The sequence below is a fragment of the Drosophila simulans genome, unplaced genomic scaffold (genome assembly GCF_016746395.2).
Source record: "Drosophila simulans strain w501 unplaced genomic scaffold, Prin_Dsim_3.1 Segkk87_quiver_pilon, whole genome shotgun sequence".
Taxonomy (NCBI): Eukaryota; Metazoa; Arthropoda; class Insecta; order Diptera; family Drosophilidae; genus Drosophila; species Drosophila simulans.
The window spans coordinates 129835-152927 of record NW_025416883.1 but is presented as its reverse complement, the minus strand read 5'-3'; the positions used below and the strand labels follow the sequence as shown (position 1 = coordinate 152927).

Genomic DNA, 23093 nt, shown 5'->3' with positions numbered 1-23093 from the left:
AGAAGCGATACCAGCGGATGGTGATCTGAGTATCTCCAGATCAGCAACGCCGACGATGGAGCCGATCATTTAATGGTCGGGAGTACAGGAATAGCTCAGGTGAACACCCATCGCGCCAAGGCGGCCTCGGCTGTGCTGGCAAGGATGGACAAAAAAGGACAAAACGACATCTTGGGCTAGCCCTGGTACAGGAACCCTGGTATAACCAGGGAATATAAAGGCTGTACGCCAAGGTAATTTGGGATCAACGGGCGTGTAGCCCTAGAGCCTGTATCCTGGCATTTAGAAGTATTAATTATTATATACTTACAGAATTTCTCACGCGGGACTGTGTACCGATCGTGGTAGAAGATGTGGGAGCAGCCAAGAAGACTGTGGTGGCATCAGCTTACATTGCCGGTGACGAGGCGTGCCCACCGCCCGAAATCACTGTACTGGCCGAATACTGCAAGAGGACACACTCACCCATCATCATCGGATGTGATGCAAATGCACATCACGTGATATGGGGCAGCAGCGACGTAAATCAAAGAGGTGAGTCACTCTTAGAATTTATCTTGAATAACAATCTAGAAATCCTAAATGTTGGCAATGTTTCGACATTTGTTACTAGGGTAAGATCTAAGGCTCTGGACATTACACTTTCCAGCAGATCAGTGGCTTCGCAAATAAGCGACTGCCACGTACCTCCTCAGGAGTCAATGTCAGATCACAGAATTATCCGTTTTAACATAGGGCTAAGTCTAGAATGTAGCGAGCGTAGGCGCAATCCCAGGAATACGAACTGGGAAGGGAATCTGCCGAATTCAACTTCTGGGGTAACCGGGAAACTCCGTACCACTCTAGAACTGGAGGCCGCCGTGGAAGATATTAACTCGTGTCTTGCTAACGCGTTTAGAGAAAACTGCTCCCTTGGTCAAGCAAAGAGGGAAAAAGATGCTCCATGGTGGAACGACCAATTGGAGAAGTTACGGAAAGGCGTCTCTTTAACAAAGCAAAAAGAGAAGGGAACTGGGATGCCTAAACTGACCATGTATAACCATGATATCAGGAAAGCCAAACGAAGGAATTATAGAACCTTCTGTGAGGCAATAGTAAACACACGTGAAGGCGCAAGACTTCTCAGAGCAATCTCCAAAGGAGTGCCAGAATCAAATCAGGCACTACGAATGGAGGATAACTCCTATACTATAGGAAGTAAAGAGAAACTTGAGCTACTACTCGCTTTCCGGAAAGCACGCTTCAAACGGATGGGAATACCCCGGTAACGGCACAAAGTAGACCGTGTGCTACTGATTGGGCCAAAGCAAAATCAATAGTAACAACGGAGAGATTAAGATGGGCAATTGGTACATTCCAGCCCTACAAATCTCCTGGTCCAGATGGCATTCAGCCAATCCTGCTACAACGAACGCTAAATCAGCTCGCAGTGCCGATCAGGAAAATACTGATCAGCAGCCTAGCTTTAGGACACATACCTACTGCCTGGAGTGTAGCAAAAGTGGTCTTCATTCCAAAAGCTGGAAAGAAAGACATCACTGATCCGAAGTCGTTCAGACCCATCAGCTTGACATCGTTTTTGCTAAAAACGTTGGAAAAGCTAGTGGATGTCAGCATTAGAAGCACTCTGCTTGTAGAGCATCCGCTCCAACGGACGCAGCATGCCTACAGGGCGGGCAGATCAACTGATACTGCCCTATATCACCTGAAAAGCCTTATTGAGGATTCACTTACTCATAAGGAAGTGGCGCTATGTGCCTTCTTAGACATACAGGGTGCATACGACAATACTTCTCATGAGGCCGTCAACGCATCCCTGGCAAGAAGAGGACTAGATGCAACAACCAGCAGATGGATCAAATCAGTACTGGCATCTAGGCGAGCCATGGCCACTATAGGAGGACAGTCGTCCACAGTATCTACCACAAGGGGATGCCCCCAAGGGGCTGTCCTCTCCCCTCTGCTGGTAGACGAGTTGCTGGACAGACTGACCCGCAGGGGTATACTTTGCCAAGGCTATGCTGACGATATTGTCATTATAGCCAGAGGTAAATATGAGGAAACACTCTGCGATATCATTCAACTGGGCCTCAATATGACCAGCGAATGGTGCAAGGAAGTAGGCCAGAGCCTAAATCCTCGCAAAACTTTTATTGTTCCTGTTACAAATAGGTACAAGCTATAGAGAATAAAGGTAATAACCCTGTCAGAATGTCGCATAGAGGCCAGCAAAAAGTTAATTATCTTGGGATAACCCTTGACTCCAAACATAGCTTCAAAACTCATGTCGATAACACAATTGATAAGTGCACAAGAGCACCTTTCACATATAGAAATTGGGCTGGGGGTTGTAGGCCCCAGGTTGAAATACCACGAATCAATGGGCAGATACACCAGCATTTTTCAAGCTGTAGTCTGTGCTATTGGACGCTGTGCGGAGTTTAATTTGCAAAGGAACTATCGTGCCAAGGACATTGCTATACTGTCTGATTGTCATAAAGGCGCTCAGCAAAGCTAAGATAACATCTAAGCTAGTAAATGAAGATGAAATGAGCTGTCAATAAACCCACAATAAGGTGGGTCCCGGGACACAACAACATCCCGGGAAATGAGCTAGCGGACAACCTAGCCAGGAAAGGGGCAGAGAACCCTCTAATTGGGCCCGAACCATTCTGTGGTGTTGGTCACCACAGAGTCCTGGGCTTACTTAAGTTAATAGAGGAAGAAAAACGTCTGTCCTTCTGGGAGCACCTACCAGGACTTAGGCAGTCTAAGATTCTCCTCCGTGAATATAACCATACAAGATTCATGACCTTAATAACACACGGGAAAAACCCCGTGCGCATTTTAAGTGGCCTTCTTACGGGGCACTGCCGACTTCGAAGTCATTTGCATAAGATTGGCATTGCAGACAGTGAAGACATAGAAACCCACTTAATAATAATAATAATAATAAATGTGTCAGCCGGCTTACGTGGAAGGAAGGAATAAACGGAGTGAATGCAAATCTGCACGCTGCGAACAGAAACAAATTTTGAGCACAAAGTGGAATGAGTGGTTTTGCATGCCATAATTTTACCCCTTCCCTCTCGCGTTACACACACACGCACTCCGGACTGATTCTCTGGTTATCACCCCATCAGCTGGCTTACCGTTAAGTCATAGTCCCCCTCTAAAGTCATTACCTTGTCGCTACCTTTCTTAAGTTCCCCTTTAATCCCGGCCATTTGGCCAAGCAAGGTGTTTAAGGTTTCATTGAACTGTGTCAAAGTCTCCTTAATCTCTTCCATATTTTCTCACAAGAGTACAAGAGTAGGTGTAGAAATAAGTATCAAACAGTGTCAATTTATTAGGCAGAGGTTGGTACACAGTAAAAGTATGGAGTTATTGTTAAGCGATGGACAGTATGCGTATTTGTGCTGCGTGTTTATAATCCACTGCCGACGTAAGAAACTCTAAGGGATGAAAAGAACCAATTTTATTACTGTTGCGAATAATTTGGTTAATTTTGAATTTTTTTGAATATTTTAAAATTTCTTTGAATATTTCAATATTGGTTTTTGGTTTTTAATGATTTGTCATATGTACTTAATATTATTTTAGGTTCGTGCACAATGTGTGTTGTGCAAATGTATCACGTCCCTGTGCTCACTCACTATATAATTATTTTACTATTCATTGGGACTTTAACCGTAGCGATTCCTTTTACCATACTAAGGTACGGAGTGTCACACAACAGCGCGACAACGCTGTCGCCTCACTTGTAACGGCACTTTGAAGCCAGTCATATTATACGTATTAGTCAAATTCTAAGAAGGACGTCACAATATACTAAACTCATTGCACAGCAGCGTCTTTTATGTGTGTGAGCGTGGTCGTGGTGTGGAGCGATGGGTCGGTAACTCCAGTGGCCAAATTGCCGCAGTGCGTGGTTGTTGCAATTAACGCATCATTTTTTATTTTGAGTTATTGTGAGCTTGATTATTTTAATTTGTTTTTTGCACACAACCGTTTGCATTCGCAAATAGGGTCCGTAGCGAACCTTTAAGCATACGCCTACTAAGGTAAGGATTGTCACACAACCCACCAGGCAGCTTTATTGTAGGCATTCCACTAAGCAACGTTGCCTTCCTGGTAGGCACGGCACTTGTTACAAATTTTTTGTTGTTCCGCAGTACTTCATTATAACAGTACGTCATTATAAAACTCTTTGCCCGAACAGCGTTGTTATTTTTTTTATTATATATATGCGGCAGGAAAGTGAAATCTTTTAAACATACCACCTACCGTACCTTAGATGGCATGCACGATTCATAACCCTCACAGTAGAGTTATGTCTACGTACTAAACAAAAACCTCCGCTCGTTCACATGTCCTTGTCAAGCTCACCGGGACTGCCAGTCAAGGTATTACATCGGGGAGCAGGGCGTTGAGGCAAGTCGCACTTCGTCTTCTGGTTCGTCTTCCCTTTTGGTCCACCTCCTTGACTCTTCACTCTTCAGTCGCCTTTTACTACAAGCCGAGTGCACTGTGGTAGTATTCTCGCCCCGCCACCACACGGGGTACCCCTTATCCAACAATCCTGTTGGCCATCTCGTCCATTCGAACACGCTTCATCATAGTGATGATTATCTCGTGTGCCGCCTCCCATTCGACTTTGTCCGCCATCATTGCAGCAAGCAGGCCTCTCGGGCTGAGAGGTGCCCCAGCGAGTGACTCCAGCTGGGCCTTCTCCGCGACGAACCTGCAGCAGTGCAAAAGTATGTGTTCTGCTGTTTCCACTGCATCTGTGCAATAGTGGCACCGGGAATTATCCCCTCTGTGAAACCTAAATATCGGAAGCATTTGTGGTTCGTGAGGAACTGGGTCAAGTGTGGTAGTGCACCACTTTGTGCTCACACTCAGCCCATGTTGTTAGGTCCGGAATAAGACCGTACGTCCAACGACATCGTTGCGACTCTTGCCACCTGGTTTTGACAGGCTCCTCGAATCCACTCTTGGATTTCAGTCTGGGAAACCCCTTCTAGCGCTAGGTATAATCCCTTTATCTCCAGATCGATGGGTATAACACCTGAGAGCGCAAGCACTGCGTCACTCGAGATGGTTCTGAAGCCTCTGATGAGTCTCAGAGCCATTGTGCGAGATACTGCACGCGCGCTATCCAAGTATGACACTTTACTGGTTACACAGCTCCATATAGGGGCAGCATAAAGCAGCGTTGCCTTTGTAACAGCACCAAGAAGTCTCCTAGCCGGAAATCTAGGTCCTCCCACGTTGGGCATGATTCTTGCCAGAGCTGCAGCAGTCATTGCCGGTTTTCTACTGGCATAAATTGCGTGGTCCTTAAAGGAGAACCTACGGTCTTTTAGGACTCCCAGGTACTTCAGGGATCTTGCAGAGACTATAGCTTCACCCTTAACTACGACCTGCATTATTCAACGGTCTTTGTGCTGCTCAAAAGGACCACTTCAGTCTTATGTGCAGCAATTCCTATGCCGACTTTCTCTAGCCACTCCGTGATCGTCCTGATTGCCATTTTGCTGTTGTCCTGTAGCTCCGGTATTGTCTTGGCGACCGCTGTAACCGCAACGTCGTCAGCGAAGCAGTGCAGCTCCACGCCACTGGGCTTGCTGATGCTCATAATCCCATCATACATAATGTTCCACAAGATCGGTCCAATAACCAACCCTTGAGGAACACCTGCGGAGACTTGGTGACTTCTTGGACCAGCTTCTGTTACATACGCGGTCCCTGAAATAGTTCCCAGTTATACTCCGTATGTATCCGGGTATTCCCATGCTGCGCATTGCTCCGAGGATGTTGGGCCATCTGCTGTGTTGAATGCATTCTTAACATCGAGCGTAATGATAGCACAGTACTGCTGCCTAACCATCGGTCACCATCGAGTGCGTTCTTGGCTACATTTGTAACGGCTGTGAGAGCGTCGAGCCTACTTCTCCCCTTCCGGAAGCCATACTGCTGGCTTTGAAGGCCTGTGGGACTCTCGGCGATAAGCTCTATGCGTGCGTATATTATGTGCTCAAAGAGTTTGCCCACAATGTTCAGCAGACATTCGGAGCGGTAGCTACCTCCTGCATTTGCAGTACCCTACTGCGTATCCATTTGTGGTCTCCGTAAGTTCAATTGAACGAGATCAGGTTATAATCGCTCAGCGATATGTTTTCTAGCACCATCTAGTTCGCGTTCGCCACTAAGACTCTGCTGACAATGGTGACATCGATAAAAGACGAATCTCTGTCGTTACTAAACGTCGTTTGAGCCCGTCATTAAGCTGTACGAGCTCCAGAAAGTTCATGGCTTCGATTACCGCACGTCCTCTTTGGTTTGAAGTCCGACTGTCCCATGCCGTAGCCCAGGCAATGAAGTCATCTCCTATGACTGCTGGTCTGCGTCCACTTGCATGGTCAACAAGCTTTCCAAGCATGTCCTCGAATTTCTCTGGACTGTCGCTAGGTTGAGCATAGCAGCTGTAGAAGTGGACTTCTTTTATTTTTGCGTATGCAATGCCGCGCCTTGGTACAGCTTTCCACTCATCTATAGATAGGTTAGTGTGGCATTTGATAGCTGCCTTACCTAGCTCATTAAGGAGGACCCCTAAGTTTCCCACACCAGGAAGGTATGGTTCACTTAGTAGCGCTAGGTACACATTGCGCTCGATGTCTGACTCAAAAGGTTCTGTGCGGCTGCGCAATGGTTGACGTTTATCTGTATGACTTTAATTTGACTTAGCATCATTATGGCGGCTTTTAGCTTCTTTTAAAGTATGGGCTTTGTAGGTGAGGCATGCGAAGCCACCTGTCGCATGGTTCTTGAACCATCCTACGGTTACCGAGCCACGTCGTTGGGGCTGACTGCGTTCCATCCCGCATCCTCTGGTTTAGCCAGTATGCCTTGAAATTGGCAGGTTAGACTTCTGTGGAGCTCCTCAGCTGTTGTTGCCTCGTCCATTCCACTGCATGTTAGCGCCATTCGCTGTGCACCCATTCGTACCGCAGCCACTACTTTGAGGGCTCCCTCTATCACTCCTCTGTATGCGGGAACGCTGGCATAGGCTTTGCCCTCTATCTCGAGCAGTAGCTCTGTTGGGTCCTTCTTATCTTTTTGACCTGTTTGCCAAAGTCGCTTAGATTGGGATCGGCTTTCAGCGTACGGAGCATGTCGGCGTACGAAGCTTCACCAGTCTTCTTGAGGATGATTGCCTCCGGCTTCTTACGCGAGCGCTTCGGCATTACTTTAGCCCACCCCTCCCTTGCACTCGCGTCCTTGGCAATAGTCGCGTAGCTGACCGGCTTTGGTTCCTTTACCTTAGAATTATCCGTTTTGGTAGGCTTGGTTGGCAACTCTGAATGTGCTCCGTGATTGCGCCTTTGGTTACCTTAGTGACGTGGCGCTGAGTCTCAAATGCGGATAATGCAATATTTATTCTGGCACTCATCATGTCCAGAAGGCCCCGCAAGCCTACGTTTTGGTATGCCGACAGGTCAAAAGGCCGTATTGGCGAACCAGGTGGAGATTTCGACGCTATTTTTTGCGTCGGCACTCTGATAAGATCAATGATTATCTGGCTTGTCGTTATGGATGCTGCCGAGGCCAACCTAGCCACCTCCGTAGCACTGCCATTATTGGGTATTGCCGACGTCGCTGCCACACCCTGCACCGTTATTTCTGCAACCCTCATCGGAGACCTCGACATCCTGGATCTTATCCCAAAAGGGTCGACGCCGTGGAGGGCACTGCCCCCCGTTGGACTATCCATTAAACAGTAGCGGCAACGATTATCCCCTTGCGGACGTGGAGCACCAGGATTTAGATAGGGTGATGGAGGTTAATCCGTCTCTACTCGGACACAAGAGCCTCTACTTAGGCACCAAAGAGGTGAGCGGATGATTATTGGTCTGTCCACGACCTTTATGCCTTTTCCCTTTCTAAAACGGTCCACTCCAATATCCTATAAATTCAAGTAGTACGGGCCTGTTGATGCCCAAGATCCCATCGTACATAATGTTCAACAGGATTGGTCCAAGTACCGATTCTTGGGGAACACCTGCCGCAACTCAGTATCTTTTTATGCCATCTTCCGTGTCGTACCATAGGACTCGGTCACTAAAGTAGCTGCCAACGGCTATCCTGAGGTACTCCGGGATCCCCATGCGGTTCATGGCTGCGAGGATTACGGGCCATCTGGCGGTGTTAAAAGCGTTCTTTACGTCCAGGGTTACTATTGCGCAGTATTTCTTCCTGCCCCCTAAACATCTATCACCAGAAAGAGCGGTCTTGGCGATGTAACTAACGGCCGAAAGAGCATCCAGTGTGCTCTTTCCTTTCCGGAAGCCATTTTGCGCAGTCCTAGGCCGTTGATCGCCTCTATTCGAGTGTACAGAATACGTTCGAACAGTTTTCCAGCTATGTCCTTTATGCTGGTCCCATGCCTCGGCAACAGGACTAGTTTCTGGCTTTTCCACCTTGTTGGGAAGATTCCGTACAGAAGACGGGGGCTGCCTCTGTTGGCCTCCATAGTGTGGTCTGCCTTGGAAATAGCTCCCCTACAATGTTAGCCAGGACCCCCGGGTCGGATGGGGTTACCGGTCTCCTCCTTAGCTTGTTGGTAACAAGCTTGTAGGCGAGGCCCCAGTTATCGCTGTCTACACCATCCTGCAGCTCCTTATACGACCGCGCTTTGGCAGCTGCAATGCCGTGCTTGAACTCTATGCGTTTCCTTCTGAAAGCCTTAAAGAGCTCCGCGTGGTGGGTACAGCCTCTGGCTCGTTGCGCCGTTCTCCTACCCTTAGACCGTAGTTGGCTTAGGGAGGCACTCTACCAGTAGACGGGTGGTTTGCGCTGTACCTTATTTTTCTTTGGCATGGTTGCGTCGCAAATTCTTCCCAGCATATTCATGAGACCTGCCGCCATGCTCTCAGCGTCCCCACTTGGGATTTACCGGGAATTGATCTGATAGGCCAGCATGGCCTCATCGATCTTCCTGGTGTACCATGCTTGCCCGGCTGTTCTACTCTGCCGTCTCCTGGGCGTGCACTCCGGGGAGAGACTGAAGGAGATCAGAGCGTGGTCGCTCAGCGTTATGACGTCATGGACCATCCAGTTGTTGTTGTCCACTAGACCTTGCTTTACCTGACTCGTCTAGGACCATGGATGTTTGTCCACTACCAGTGACGTAGGGTTCGCTTAGGAGCATTATGTCTACATTGCGCTCCACCGCAGTCTGGGCCAGGAGGCTCTAAGCTGCTGCGCAATGATTGACATGGAGCTGTACTACGCTAATATGGGCGTGCATTAAGGTGGCTCTTGGCTTCTTTTAGGCTCGCTCTGTAGTTCGGGCACGCAAAGCTACCCGTCGGGTGGTTTCTGTCCACCTCGCTGCTGCAGATCAGGCATTTTGCTGCTGCAACGCACCCCTTTGCTTTGCGCCCACGCTCACCGCATCTAAGACAGCAGTCTGCCCTGTCACTGTCCGTGCAGGTTGCTGATCGATGACCGTAGCCCAGACACCTGTAGCATCTCGTGGGTCGGACGTCCTGGGTAATGAGACACCTTGACCATCCAACGATTAAGGTGCCCTATTTAAGGACATCGTTCGCGTTCAGCAGCACTGAGGCTATCTGCGTTCCATCCCGCATTCTGCGAAGGCCCCTGATATCTTCATGATTTATCTGCAGGCCCTGGAATTGGGGACCATGCAACTGTGGAGCTCCTCTGCTGTCATAGCCTCGTCCAGTCCGCTGCACGATAGTGCTATTCTTTGCGCTCCCGTGCGCACAGAGGTCAAGTCATTGAGCGCCGCTTCCAGATCGCTCTTAAACTGCCCAGTTCGCTAAGGCTCGGGTCCGATCTTATCTTCCGAAGCATCTCTGCGTACGAAGCCTCACCTGTCTTTTTTACGATCAGTGCTTCAGGTTTTTTACGCAGGCGCATAGGCTTCGCCTTGGTCTACTCTGCACCCGTGCTAGCATTCTTGGCGACAGATGCGTAGCTGCCTGGCTTGGACTCGTTAGGTTTAGATGTCGCCTTTTCTTCACCGTTGCCACCCGACGTAGTGTTGCTTGGCTTGGGCGCCTGGACTTTGGGCACTTGCACCTTGGGTACCTGCGCATTGTGAGGAGCCTTTTTGGTAGGCTTTTGTACCTCCGTCTGGGTAGCACTGCTCTTCAAGCGGTGCTCGCTAGTAGTACCTTCATACAGCTCTATCGCCCTGTTGTTAAGGGCTGAGAGTTCAGAATCTATGCCTTTGTCTCTCGTGTCACGTGCCGTTGGGTCTCGAATGCGAATGCAGGATTCATCCTGGTGAGTATGCCCTTTGGTCTATCCCCGACCTTTGTGCCTTTTCGCCTTTATTAACTTCGAGTATTTCGCGCAGCCTTAATTTAAGACGTCCGTCTTCACGGCGATGTAGACTTGGTCTCAATGTGCGATGTGCAATGTGTAATGCGCGTACTGTGCCCGCAACAAAATATAGAAAAATTATGTGTTAAATTGCAACCACTACACACTGCGGCAAGTGAACCATACCTTCCTGGTGTGGGAAACTTAGGGGTCCTCCTTAATGAGCTAGGTAAGGCAGCTATCAAATGCCACACTAACCTATCTATAGATGAGTGGAAAGCTGTACCAAGGCGCGGCATTGCATACGCAAAAATAAAAGAAGTCCACTTCTACAGCTGCTATGCTCCACCTAGCGACAGTCCAGAGCAATTCGAGGACATGCTTGGAAAGCTTGTTGACCATGCAAGTGGACGCAGACCAGCAGTCATAGGAGATGACTTCATTGCCTGGGCTACGGCATGGGACAGTCGGACTTCAAACCAAAGAGGACGTGCGGTAATCGAAGCCATGAACTTTCTGGAGCTCGTACAGCTTAATGACGGGCTCAAACGACGTTTAGTAACGACAGAGGTTCGTCTTTTATCGATGTCACCATTGTCAGCAGAGTCTTAGTGGCGAACGCGAACTAGATGGTGCTAGAAAACATATCGCTGAGCGATCATAACCTGATCTCGTTCAATTGAACTTACGGAGACCACAAATGGACACGCGGAGACCATGGTGACTGTGCTAATGGATACGCTCAAAGCAACGTGCGATGCAGTAATGCCGAGAAAAAGGAATGCGAAACGCAAGCCCCCTGTTGGAGTGCTCCTTTACAGCAGCTTCGGATGGATTGCATCAGGGCAAGGAGGCAAGCGCAGCGATCCAGAGGGCATCCGCACCATGAATAATGCATCGATTCTTACAAAGCTAAGGAGCTGAGTTCAAGAACGGCATAGCTGCAGCAAAAGCGAATGCATTCAAGGAGCTTCTTACTATCGTAGACAAAGACCCTTGGGGCCTCGCCTACAAAGTAGTACGCAAAAAACTCAAAGGCGCCGGTGCAGGAACTCCACAGTATCCGGTTGCCCTGGCTATCATTGTCTCGGAGCTGTTCTCTAGACAGGACACTTTATGGCAACCAGCAATAGAGCCACCTGCATCCGAGTTTCCGAGTATCACATCATGCGAAGTCGTCGAAGCTGCAAAGAGAATTAAGACAAACAAAGCTCCAGGCATTGATGGTATACCGGGTGCAATTGTTAAAGCAGCTGCCACGGCAAGACTACTGCTAGCTGCTAGCAAGACAGTACTGTGCTATCATTACGCTCGATGTTAAGAATGCATTCAACACAGCGAGATGGCACAACATCCTCGGAGCAATGCGCAGCATGGGAATACCCGGATACATACGGAGTATAACTGGGAACTATTTTTAGGGACCGCGTATGTAACAGAAGCTGGTCCAAGAAGTCACCAAGTCTCCGCAGGTGTTCCTCAAGGGTTGGTTATTGGACCGATCTTGTGGAACATTATGTATGATGGGATTATGAGCATCAGCAAGCCCAGTGGCGTGGAGCTGCACTGCTTCGCTGACGACGTTGCGGTTACAGCGGTCGCTAAGACAATACCGGAGCTACAGGACAACAGCAATATGGAAATCAGGACGATCACGGAGTGGCTAGAGAAAGTCGGCCTAGGAATTGCTGCACATAAGACTGAAGTGGTCCTTTTGAGCAGCACAAAGACCGTTGAATAATGCAGGTCGTAGTTAAGGGTGAAGCTATAGTCTCTGCAAGATCCCTGAAGTACCTGGGAGTCCTAATAGACCGTAGGTTCTCCTTTAAGGACCACGCAATTTATGCCAGTAGAAAACCGGCAATGACTGCTGCAGCTCTGGCAAGAATCATGCCCAACGTGGGAGGACCCAGATTTCCGGCTAGGAGACTTCTTGGTGCTGTTACAAAAGCAACGCTGCTCTATGCTGCCCCTATATGGAGCTGTGTAACCAGTAAAATGTCATACTTGGATAGCGCGAGTGCAGTATCTCGCACAATGGCTCTGAGACTCATCAGAGGCTTCAGAACCATCTCGAGTGACGCAGCGCATGCGCTCTCAGATGTTGTACCCAACCAGCTGGAGATAAAGGGATTATACCTAGCGCGAGAAGGGTTTTCCCATACTGAAATCCAAGAATGGATCCGAGGAGCCTGGCAAACCAGGTGGCAAGGGTCGCAACGAGGTCTTTGGACGTACGGTCTTATTCCGGACCTAACAACATGGGCTGAGTGTGAGCACAAAGTGGTGGTCTACCACTTGACCCAGTTACTCACGGACCATGGATGCTTCCGTGGGTACCTATTTAGGTTTCACAAAGTGGATAATTCCCAGAGCCTCTATTGCACAGATGCAGTGGTAACAGCAGAACACATACTTCTGCACAGCTGCAGGCTCGTCGCGGAGAAGGCCCAGCTGGAGTCACTCGCTGGCGCACCTCTCAGCCCGACAGCCTGCTTGCTGCAATGATGGCGGACAAATTCGTATGGGAGGCGGCACACGAGATAATCGTCACTATGATGAAGCGTACGTATGGACGAGATGGCCAACAACAGGATTGTTGGATAAGGGGTACCCCGTGTGGCGGCGGGGCGAGAATACTACCACAGTGCGCTCGGCTTGTCGTAAAAGGCGACTGAAGAGTGAAGAGTCAAGGAGGTGGACCAAAAGGGAAGACGAACAAGAAGACGGAGTACGACTTGCCTCAACTCCCTGTTCACCGATGTAATACCTTGACTGGCAGTCCCGGTGAGCTTGACAAGGACATGTGAACGAGCGGAGGTTTTTGTTTAGTACGCCATCTACGGTTCGGTAGGTCCGCATATATATAATAATAAAAAAAAAACACTGTTCGGGCGCCAGTTAAGGCAGGCCGAAGGACGCCCTGAGGGAATTTTCCATTAGAACTTCCAGAAGGTTTGGGTTGGGTTAAATAATTTTATTGCTTCGTTGTAGTGAGAATGAAACAGTTTTATTCTCAAGGGACGGTCGGCATAAGAACGTTGTAAATGCCCAGTAGCCTCCGTCGGTAATGCGACGGCCCGATGTGCGGCCGTCTCATATGGCAGCGACTATTCCGCTGACTCTGGCATTCCGTATTGCCGAAGTGCAACTTTGTTGTACACGGTTTCTGCATACGCTCCTGAAGGGCTCAATGACCGACGACAAGTGCTGGGGGCATCAGCGGCGTGTTAACTTAAATATGTCGGATTATAAAGATTGCTGGTTTTTTAGAATGTAAATATTTCGCATTATCTCGAATTATTTCATAATTTTATGTTTTGCGTCTTTGCATTGTGGTTGTTTCTCTTCACCGTTACATTATCGTTGGATCGGGGCGACAACGATGCGTCACCTGTCAAGCTGCACGACGATGCGTCGCGACCTTGTCCCCGAGTGTGGTTCCAGGTAATTGCGGGGCAGTTAGAAAAACGAGCAGATCAGTAAGCTTGAGTTATCGCCTGCGAAAACATCAAACCGCGCTACGCTCTAATGGAAGACGAGCATACTTCGACATATATATTTTCCCATATACGTGTGAGTATATTTTGTTCCGGCTTGTACTCTGGTACTGTCCCTGACTTAAAGTCAGCTTTATTTGTCTCAAAATTGGTTTTATTTGTACTACCAAATTCTCTTAAACCATATATTTTTTTTCCTTTGCGTTTACAAATATTTTCTAACGCTCTTCCACACACATTATTTCTCTGCGTATCCGAATATCTTTTTACGCTCTTTTTAAATATGGTGCTTTAACGCTCTTTCTTGTTCTTGTTTTTTTTTTTTTTGTTTAACCGATCATAGAACGATAAGGGAAAGGAGAATAACGGAGAAAGGAGAATATTGTTTGCAAAATAGTATTATTATTATGTTTTTAAGTTAGGTATACAAAGTAGTGGTTTACATCGATAATTTCACTTCTTTATATGAGCTATTTGGTGTACATCCACTCTGTATGGTGATTCGCGTCCTACTGGCGATCAGCGTCATTGCCATCCGGGAGTGGAACATCGTTCCTATCTTTGTGTGACTGACGGTCACTCTCTCGCACCGGTTCCCACACTTTATATGGTCTGAAACGCTTCCTTATGCCTGTTACATACTATTCAACTAATTTAGTATACCCTTTTACTCTACAAGTAACGGGTATAATATGGCATATTACTAAAAACTAATGTTAATTAGTTTTTCTTAATGTTATGTCTTTCTTTTTCTTTATGTTATTTTGTTTTTTGGTGAATATACCGAATCATTGGTGGGATCGGCTTCATCGATATCCTTCAAATCGAAAGACTTTATTTCGTAATATAAAAAGTCAGTTTGACACAAGTTCTGGAACACCCTTAAATGTCAAAAACAAACGTACTATTGGGAACCCGTTATTATTCATTCATGCTACAAATATGGACAGGGTATTAAGTTTGTAGAAATACCGAACTATCCATTTATATCACGAAAACATTGAATTATTTGTCAATAAAAAACAAGTTTAATAAAAGTAGTTTTATAAGTTTTTTTTTAAACTAATTTCGAGCAGACGATGAGCTTTGCTTTTAGATTGGGTTCTTCAATCGGGTGTTTTCCTCGTACGATCTTAGGTCGTAACATAATTCAAAGGAAAAGTCATGTGTAAGTTGGGAAACCTATTCAATTATATTTCATTTTAAACTTACATTACTATTTTAGGGTATCTTACCGTAATGGCCCCCCTCCCCATTCAAAGGCAACTAAAATTGGTGCTGTAACTGTTGCTGGAGCTATGTGGTGGTGGGTAATCTGGCACTTATGGCATGAACCTGACCACATAACGGTAAGATAATGAATATATATACATATATATATTTTATATTAAAACATTCACAGGGGGAATTCGATTATCCTAACTCAAGGAAATGGAGCAACACAGAGTTGGGTGTTTCAAAGGATGGATTTTAAACATATGTTCAAGCTTACTCCATAAATGTTGATTAAAATGCGATATGTAGCCATGTAATTATATTATTCTGGTTTATTTGTTCCGTAATACTCTTTTTAACATTCAATTTTTTTTAAGCAACTAACATGTATGTATGAATAAGTGCATATATTATCTATTACACAAAATAAACAATACTATTAATTGAACTGAAGTGCAATACAACTTGCGTTGCTTTTCTGGCATAGAGTTCTAGATCGGTTTAGATTTTCCGCGAAGGTTTTCGATTGGAATAAATTTTATTTTTTCCGGAATTGTAGGTATTTTATTAAATTTTCTTTTGTTCCCAACTGCTACACCGTATAAGCAAAGACACTAGAATAACAAGATACGTAACGCCATACAATTATTTGGCACACGATTTTTTCGGCGGGGCTCTAGAGGTGGCTCCAGGCTCTCTAGAATTTTTGTTCGAGAGAGAAAGAGCGGAGAGCGCTATAGCGAACAGCTCTTTTCTACGCATACAGTGATAGCAGACAACTGTATGTGTGCACACGTATGCTCATGCATTGTAAATTTGACAAAATATGCCCTTCATCGTAGAAGTACTTAGACTTTAAATCTATATTACTTTTGATCAATTGGCACCATGCGAAAAATTCTTTTGCATTGCCTTAACGTTATTATTATTTAAATAAAGCTTAGAAATAGTAATAGCCGAATCATAATATCACGAAAAAAAATTCAAAAATGACTTTTTATTAGAATATTTGTCATGTTTGCGATGTTAGAAAAATTAATAAGGCAATGCTTGTTGAGTGCTTGTGTCCGCACTGCGTGCCTTAAGATATGACTTTTGCAATAAATAGTTTTCATATTTTTATTTATTTTGTAAATTTTTATTTTCTACAACGTATTATTTTTACGAAATATTTATTTCTCAATGTACTGTCTTCTTTTTGGAAAATTTATGTTTTAAATTACAGTAGTTATAATAATTTCCTTCGTATTTGTTTTAACTATTTAGTATATTTATTAAGTTATTTGACTTAATATGATGTATGTAAATGAACAATTTTTCTTATTTAAAATGCAGATTAGATTCAGTTGTTTTTCAGTTTCGGTTTTTTTGTAATATTCCAATTTGATATTTTTAAAAAGCACGCAATTTCATATTGCTACGAAATTGCCCAAAACTCCCCAAATATGTAAAGTAAAAAAGTGGCTGCATAGTGCCAAACAAATGTATGCATCTTGTTATTCTAGTGTCTTTGGTGTTACAGTATAGTTCGAAAATCGTACTAATATATTGTCTCCCGTTATCAGTCCGCAGATATTTGGTTTATTGTTATTAATGTAGGGACAGTGTACTCAATAACCTGAAATGCATTATGTTCAGTTATCTGCCAGTCGCTTTGTAGATGACCTTGTTTTTAAAAGCTTGTAGGCGTAACAGCCATCGCTCAATTCGAGCTTGGGATTTTGAAGTTGGCTTTAAGATGATTTCTAATGGCTTGTGGTCTGTCACCAATTCGAATTTTAGTCCGGCTAAATAAAAATGGAACTTTTCAACTGCCCACACTAGAGCCAGGCTTTCTTTCTCGATCTGAGAGAATCTTTGGATCGCTGGTGGTATCGAATTGCAAAAGTACTGCTCCTTACGCAACTGGACTGGCGTCCTCGGAGCTCGGCACTTTCGCCAAATTTAGGTCTTCAAAAGCCTTTGTTTCTGTCTCGTCCCACTTAAGTTTGATTTCCCTGTTTAGCAATCTTGTTAGGGGTTCTGTACGATTGGTCTGGTCGGGAATGAAGTTACCAACGTATGTAACCAGACTTAAAAAACTTCGGGTTTCCTCCTTGTTTTTGGGGTCTCTGAATGAAAGAATCGTTGTCACCTTTTCTGGATCTATTTCAATGCCTTTGTCTGATAAAATGTGCCCCAAGAATTTAAGAATCGTGTGAAGTGCTTTGCTCCCCTTAATTTCGTCATAAATGTCTCAAATACAGGCAGTGGATAGTTCTCTCCTAAGATTGCCTTATTAGCAAGACTCATGTCTATGCAAATTCTAATATTGACATTCTCTTAGAATACTATGACCACAGGTGATATCAAAGGTGATTGACCTATTGATGGCTCAATAATGTCAAGACCCACAGCTTCTTCCAATTTTGCGATTACTTTGTCCTCAAGTGCAACTGGTATACATCTTATTGGTTGCTGAATCGGTTTGATGGTTGCATCTAATTATAATTTTAGGGCTGGCCTTTCCAATTTGGAAGCGGCGTGACATTTTTAATTTTCTTTAATTCGAGTCCCAAACGTAAGACATTTAATTTGAGTGCCGTATCCTTTCCCAATGTTTCGTTTTTTATTACAAAACAAATGAAGCAAATACCTCAGGATTCAAACCTAATGGGGAGCTTCAAAAACGCAAATTACGTGCAGCAATTCTTGTAAAGTATAGCCTCTAAAACTGTTCGTTGAATTTGGTCGAACATTAAATACTTCTGCCTATTCCGCTTGAAGACATGGACCAGTCTTTTGGGATTATTAGATTGAATCGAGATCCTGATTATCGATTACTACTACTACTGATCGATTACTAATGAAATTACGCGCCCACCAACCTGACAGTTAATAAGTCATCGTCACTGTGGATCTTAAAACAATTTCCTCCAGGTTTCAGATCGCTTTTTACCTCTACCCAACGCACTTTGCTGCGTTGACGATTGGCATAGTCAAATTGGTCCTGAGTTCTCTCGCGCTTACGACCACATCTACCACATTTAAAGGATCTATTTGAATTCATATGCCCTGCTGAGATTTTCCTTACTCCTTCGGTTTCTGGTTTCTTTATCGTTTCAGATCGCATCCTTTCCGACTGTTTATTAATTTCCCCATCGACTTGACAGGCATCTATCATATGTGAAAGGGTGTAATATTTTTCTAGATTTTTTTTTAGATTTATTTCGGCCCAACTGTCATAATTGACAGTTTGTCCTTTAATTAATTGAATTGTCCTTTAGAGACAAATCCATTCGATTTCTGCTTTAGTAACTAAAAATCGCATTTCTGTTTCCCATTTTTGTGGGGCCAAACAAATGTCTCTCAAAACTGGAATTTTGCTTGGTGAGAAATATGCATTTAGCCTATCAACAAAAACCCTGTAAAAGCCTATTTGTTTATCGGTGATATCTTCTATTACAGCGTCAGGTAATGAGAATGCCAAAGTTTGAAAAAATTTTAATTTCATACATATATGTCGGAGAAGGGAATGATATTTTGAAATAGGCGCCCTATCGATGGTCAACTGTTCCCGAGACTTATCGATATGACGAGTTGTAATCGATTGTGAGATTTCAATAACATTGAGATCGAGTGTGGCCCTGATAGTAGTGTGGCCGTGCGTGTCTATCGAGAAGAGAACGAGGAAAAGCACACACACGCAGCGGCCAGAATCAAAAAGAGGAAAACTACAGGGACTCGCTTCACAATTTGGATTAAATCTACGCTCCGTCACCAGAAGTGGGATTGTGCCTTCGTCTGCACACCATGGAGGACCAACTGCGCATCTTGATGGAGCACCAAAACCAAAGTTTCTTGGAATTGGCAAAAACACTGCAAGCGTCTGTGCGAGAACCGGCACAAAATGGCGTCGTCACATTGCCAAAGTTTAACGCCGACATTCCAGTCGCCGACGCTACTCAATGGTGCTCTACGGTTGATATTATTGTGGCTGAAAAACTTCTGGAAGGCAGTGCATTAATATTGGCCTTAACAAAATCGCTGGAAGGAAGTGCGTCCCAATGGCTGTCAGAAGTGTGCTATGCTGGTGTGACATGGTTGGAATTTAAGCAGTTATTCCAACAACGCTATGCAAATGCAGGACGCCAGCCGCCATGTTTTTACAGTTACTGAACAGTCGCCCAGGCAACAGTGAATGCCTTGCCATATATGCTAGTCGCATGGTGACGTCACTCGTTTGCAAATGGAAGGGCTTGGATACCGAGAGGATGGCTGTGTCTGTGGTTTTGGGACATTTGGCCAACTTTGATCGCCGATTACAAAGAATTGCCTACACTGCCGAGATCAAGAATAGACGCGACCTACAGGCTGAGTTGCAGGTCTTCGCTTTTGACAGGCGCACACATCATTCTGGAAATGAGGAATCTGGAGGAAAGCGAGCTAAGTTCGCGCCCTTGAAGTGCCATCTTTGTGGTAAAATGGGGCACAAGATGATTGACTGCCGAAACAGGAAGCAGAGCGCTGGCATGTCGAGACAGGATCACCGAGGAAGCCAATCATTTCAGCAGCATTTTAAAGGCAGTATAACTTGATATCGCTGCCAGGAGCAAGGTCATATAGCTTCACAATGCCCCAAAAATATGGCAAGTGGTGGAGCTGGATTTTGGAACGAGAAGAGAGCTGAGCTGTGCGTGGTGGATGAACCAAAGTCAAGTATGCTGCTACGAGGTGAGAACTTTCCAATTATCTTTGACTCTGGAGCAGAGTGCTCTTTGATTAAAGAGAGTTTTGCTAAAAACATGAGCGGGAACGCCTCAGACTCGCGTAAATTCGGGAGAAATGAAAATTCGATTGATTGATGAGACAAAAACGGTACAGAGAAGACCATGTAGATTGAGCCCCAGTGAGAGAGATGTGGTTCGAAACAAAGTTCAAGAATTATTAGATTGCAAAGTTATCAGACCGAGTAGCTCCCCTTTTGCGAGCCCTGTTCTATTGGTGAAAAAGAAGAATGGATCAGCTAGGCTTTGTGTGGATTATAGAGAATTGAATTCGAATACAGTAGCTGACAAGTTTCCGTTGCCTTTAATATCTGATCAGATAGCCAGGTTGCGTGGTGCAAAGTTCTTTACCTGCTTGGACATGGCAAGTGGCTATTATCAGGTTCCTATGCATCCGAACTCTGTCGAGTACACGGCATTTGTCACCCCTGACGGCCAATATGAGTTCCTGTCGATGCCATTTGGACTTAAGAATGCGCCATCAGTCTTTCAAAGAGCAGTTATAAAGGCATTAGGCGAGGTCGCTTATTCGTATGTCATTGTGTATATGGACGACATAATGATTGTAGCTCCAACCAAGGAAACGGCACTCGAAAGGTTAAAGATTGTTTTGGATATTTTATCAAAGGCAGGATTTTCATTCAATGTTGAAAAATGCTTCTTTCTGAGGACTTCTGTCCAATATTTAGGATTCGAAGTACGAGCAGGTGAGATTAGTCCAAATACTCGCAAAGTATAATCTTTGAATGCCTTGCCACCTCCTAGGTCAGTGACAACATTGAGACAGTTCATTGGGTTAGCATCGTACTTTCGTCAGTTTGTTCCAGGATTTTCACAGCTAATGAAGCCTTTATATTTTCTCACCTCAGAGAAAAATAAATTTGAGTGGAATATAGAACATGAGGAAATTCGTAGAAAAATTATTCACATTCTTACTAATAAACCAGTTTTGATTATCTTTGACCCGCAATATCCAATAGAGTTACACACCGATGCGAGTGCAATCGGATATGGTGCTATACTCTTGCACAGAATTGAAAATAAACCGTATGTAGGGGAATACTACAGTAAGACAACAAGTGTATGCGAATCTAAATATACTTCGTATGAGTTGGAAACTCTTGCGGTGGTAAATGCAGTCAAGCATTTCCGGCACTACTTACATGGCAGAAAGTTTGTAATATTCACTGATTGTAGAGTCTATCGCTGGTGGGCTTATTTACAGACATTTTATATGGGCTTATTTCGATTTTGACATACAGTATAGAGAAGGCAAGCGTATGGCTCATGCCGATTTCTTTTCCAGAAATCCACTTCCTCCGGAAAATTCCCCTGAATATGCGAAAGTTGTTGAAAAGCGAATCGACTTAACTGAAGTATCTGAGAATTGGATTTGTGCAGAGCAATAGAAAGATCAAGATATCGTAGAAATCGTTGCCAAGCTGAACAATGATGAATGTCCATTCGATTTGGCTAAGACATATGATTTGAGAGCTGGAGTTTTGTATAGAATCATACAAAGAAATGGCAAGATCTATGTTTGCCAGTGGTGCCTCGTGGATTTAGATGGTCAGTTATTAACCAAGTACATGAATCCATAATGCATCTGGGCTGGGAGAAAACACTTGACAAGGTTTACGATTTCTATTGATTTGAGGGCATGGCCAAATACGTTCGAAGATTTGTTGAAAATTGTATAACCTGCCGAGTGTCCAAATCATCTTCTGGAAAATTACAAATGGAATTACATCCTATTCCCAACGTAAACATTCCGTGGCATACTGTTCACATAGACATATCAGGCAAGCTTAGTGGTAAAAGCGATCGTAAAGAATATGTTATTGTACAGATAGATGCATTTACCAAGTATGTTTATCTCTACCACACGTTCACATTAAGTGCAGAGAGCTGTGAAAATGCTATTTATGGCCTATTCGTATTGTGGCTGATCAGGGAAGAAGTTTTACAGGTGCTAAGTTCGTTGAATTTTGCTCTTCACAAAAGATAAAATTACATTTGATAGCAACAGGAGCAAGCCGAGGTAATGGCCAGGTTGAGAGAGTTATGAGTACCTTGAAAAATTTATTAACAGCTGTTGAAATGAGTTCTCGATCGTGGCAAGAGGCATTGGGTGACGTGCAATTAGCTATTAATTGTACTGCTAATAAGATAACAAAAGCGAGTCCATTAGAATTATTAATGGGAAAGGTTGCTCGACCTTTAGGCCTTGTTCCCATTCATGAACCAGAAACTGAAATAGATCTGACTAAGATAAGAACCCAAGCTTTAGAGAATATAGAAAGATCAGGAAAGTATGAGAAGGAAAGATTTGATAAAGGCAGAGCTAAGATAGTAAAATTCAGTGTTGGAGATTTTGTGTTGCTAAATAATAGTGAGAGAAACCAGACTAAGTTAGATGCTAAATATAGAGGACCATTTGAGATTATTGAGGTATTGGATAATGACAGATATACTTTAAAGAGTTTGAAAAGTAATAGGCGGTATAAGTATGCGCATGAGAGATTAAGAAGATTGCCAGATGGGCAGGTGCCAAGCGAGCTGGAGATCGATGTTAGCCCGCCAGGTGAAACTGTTGAAAGAGACAGTAGTGATGTTGATGAAAGAGATGAAATGTAAACTGTTGAAAGAGACAGTAGTGATGTTGATGAAAGAGATGATATGTAAACTGTTGAAAGAGACAGTAAGAGAAGTTGTTGAAAGAAATGGTATGGAAACTGTTGAAAGAGACAGTAAGTGAAGTTGTTGAAAGATATGAAATGGAAACTGTTGAAAGAGACAGTAGGCGGAAGGTGTATGGAAGTACACAGTTTATCGATGGCTACGTGGCGGTACCTGACCCTGAGTGGTAAAATGATAATGTTGTTAGAAAATGAGAAAAGAAAATGAGAGAAGAAAATAAGAGACGAAAATGAGAAAAGAAAATGAGAGAAGAAAATAAGAGACGAAAATGAGAAAAGAAAATGAGAGAAGAAAATAAGAGACGAAAATGAGAAAAGAAAATGAGAGAAGAAAATAAGAGACGAAAATGAGAAAAGAAAATGAGAAAATAGAATAAGTAGGGACGAGAAGGAAAGAAGGAAAATTAATAAAATTTTGATTTGAAAAGAAATTGCTTAAATGAACGAAATAGTCAAGAAATTGAAGAATTCTAAGAAATGAATAATGAATGCTAAAGATTAAGTTAAAAAATTCAAAGTTGTTAATGAATAAGATTGTCACATTAAAAGTACAA

At 44.3% G+C, this 23093-nt stretch overlaps 1 protein-coding gene and 2 pseudogenes across 1 annotated transcript; 2 read left to right on the top strand and 1 right to left on the bottom strand.

The window, feature by feature from the left end:
• Positions 1-4569: 4569 nt before the first annotated feature.
• On the bottom strand, positions 4570-9214 carry LOC123327440 (annotated as a pseudogene).
• A 5653-nt stretch (positions 9215-14867) lies between these two features.
• LOC27208877 (NADH dehydrogenase [ubiquinone] 1 beta subcomplex subunit 2, mitochondrial) lies at positions 14868-15522 on the top strand. The gene is made up of 3 exons (XM_016184427.3): positions 14868-15027; positions 15085-15208; positions 15262-15522. Exons 1-3 carry the CDS (start codon positions 14939-14941, stop codon positions 15331-15333), a joined length of 285 nt encoding a protein of 94 aa, XP_016025917.2. The 5' UTR covers positions 14868-14938; the 3' UTR covers positions 15334-15522.
• A 2729-nt stretch (positions 15523-18251) lies between these two features.
• Positions 18252-22822, top strand: LOC123327439 (annotated as a pseudogene).
• Positions 22823-23093: the final 271 nt, after the last annotated feature.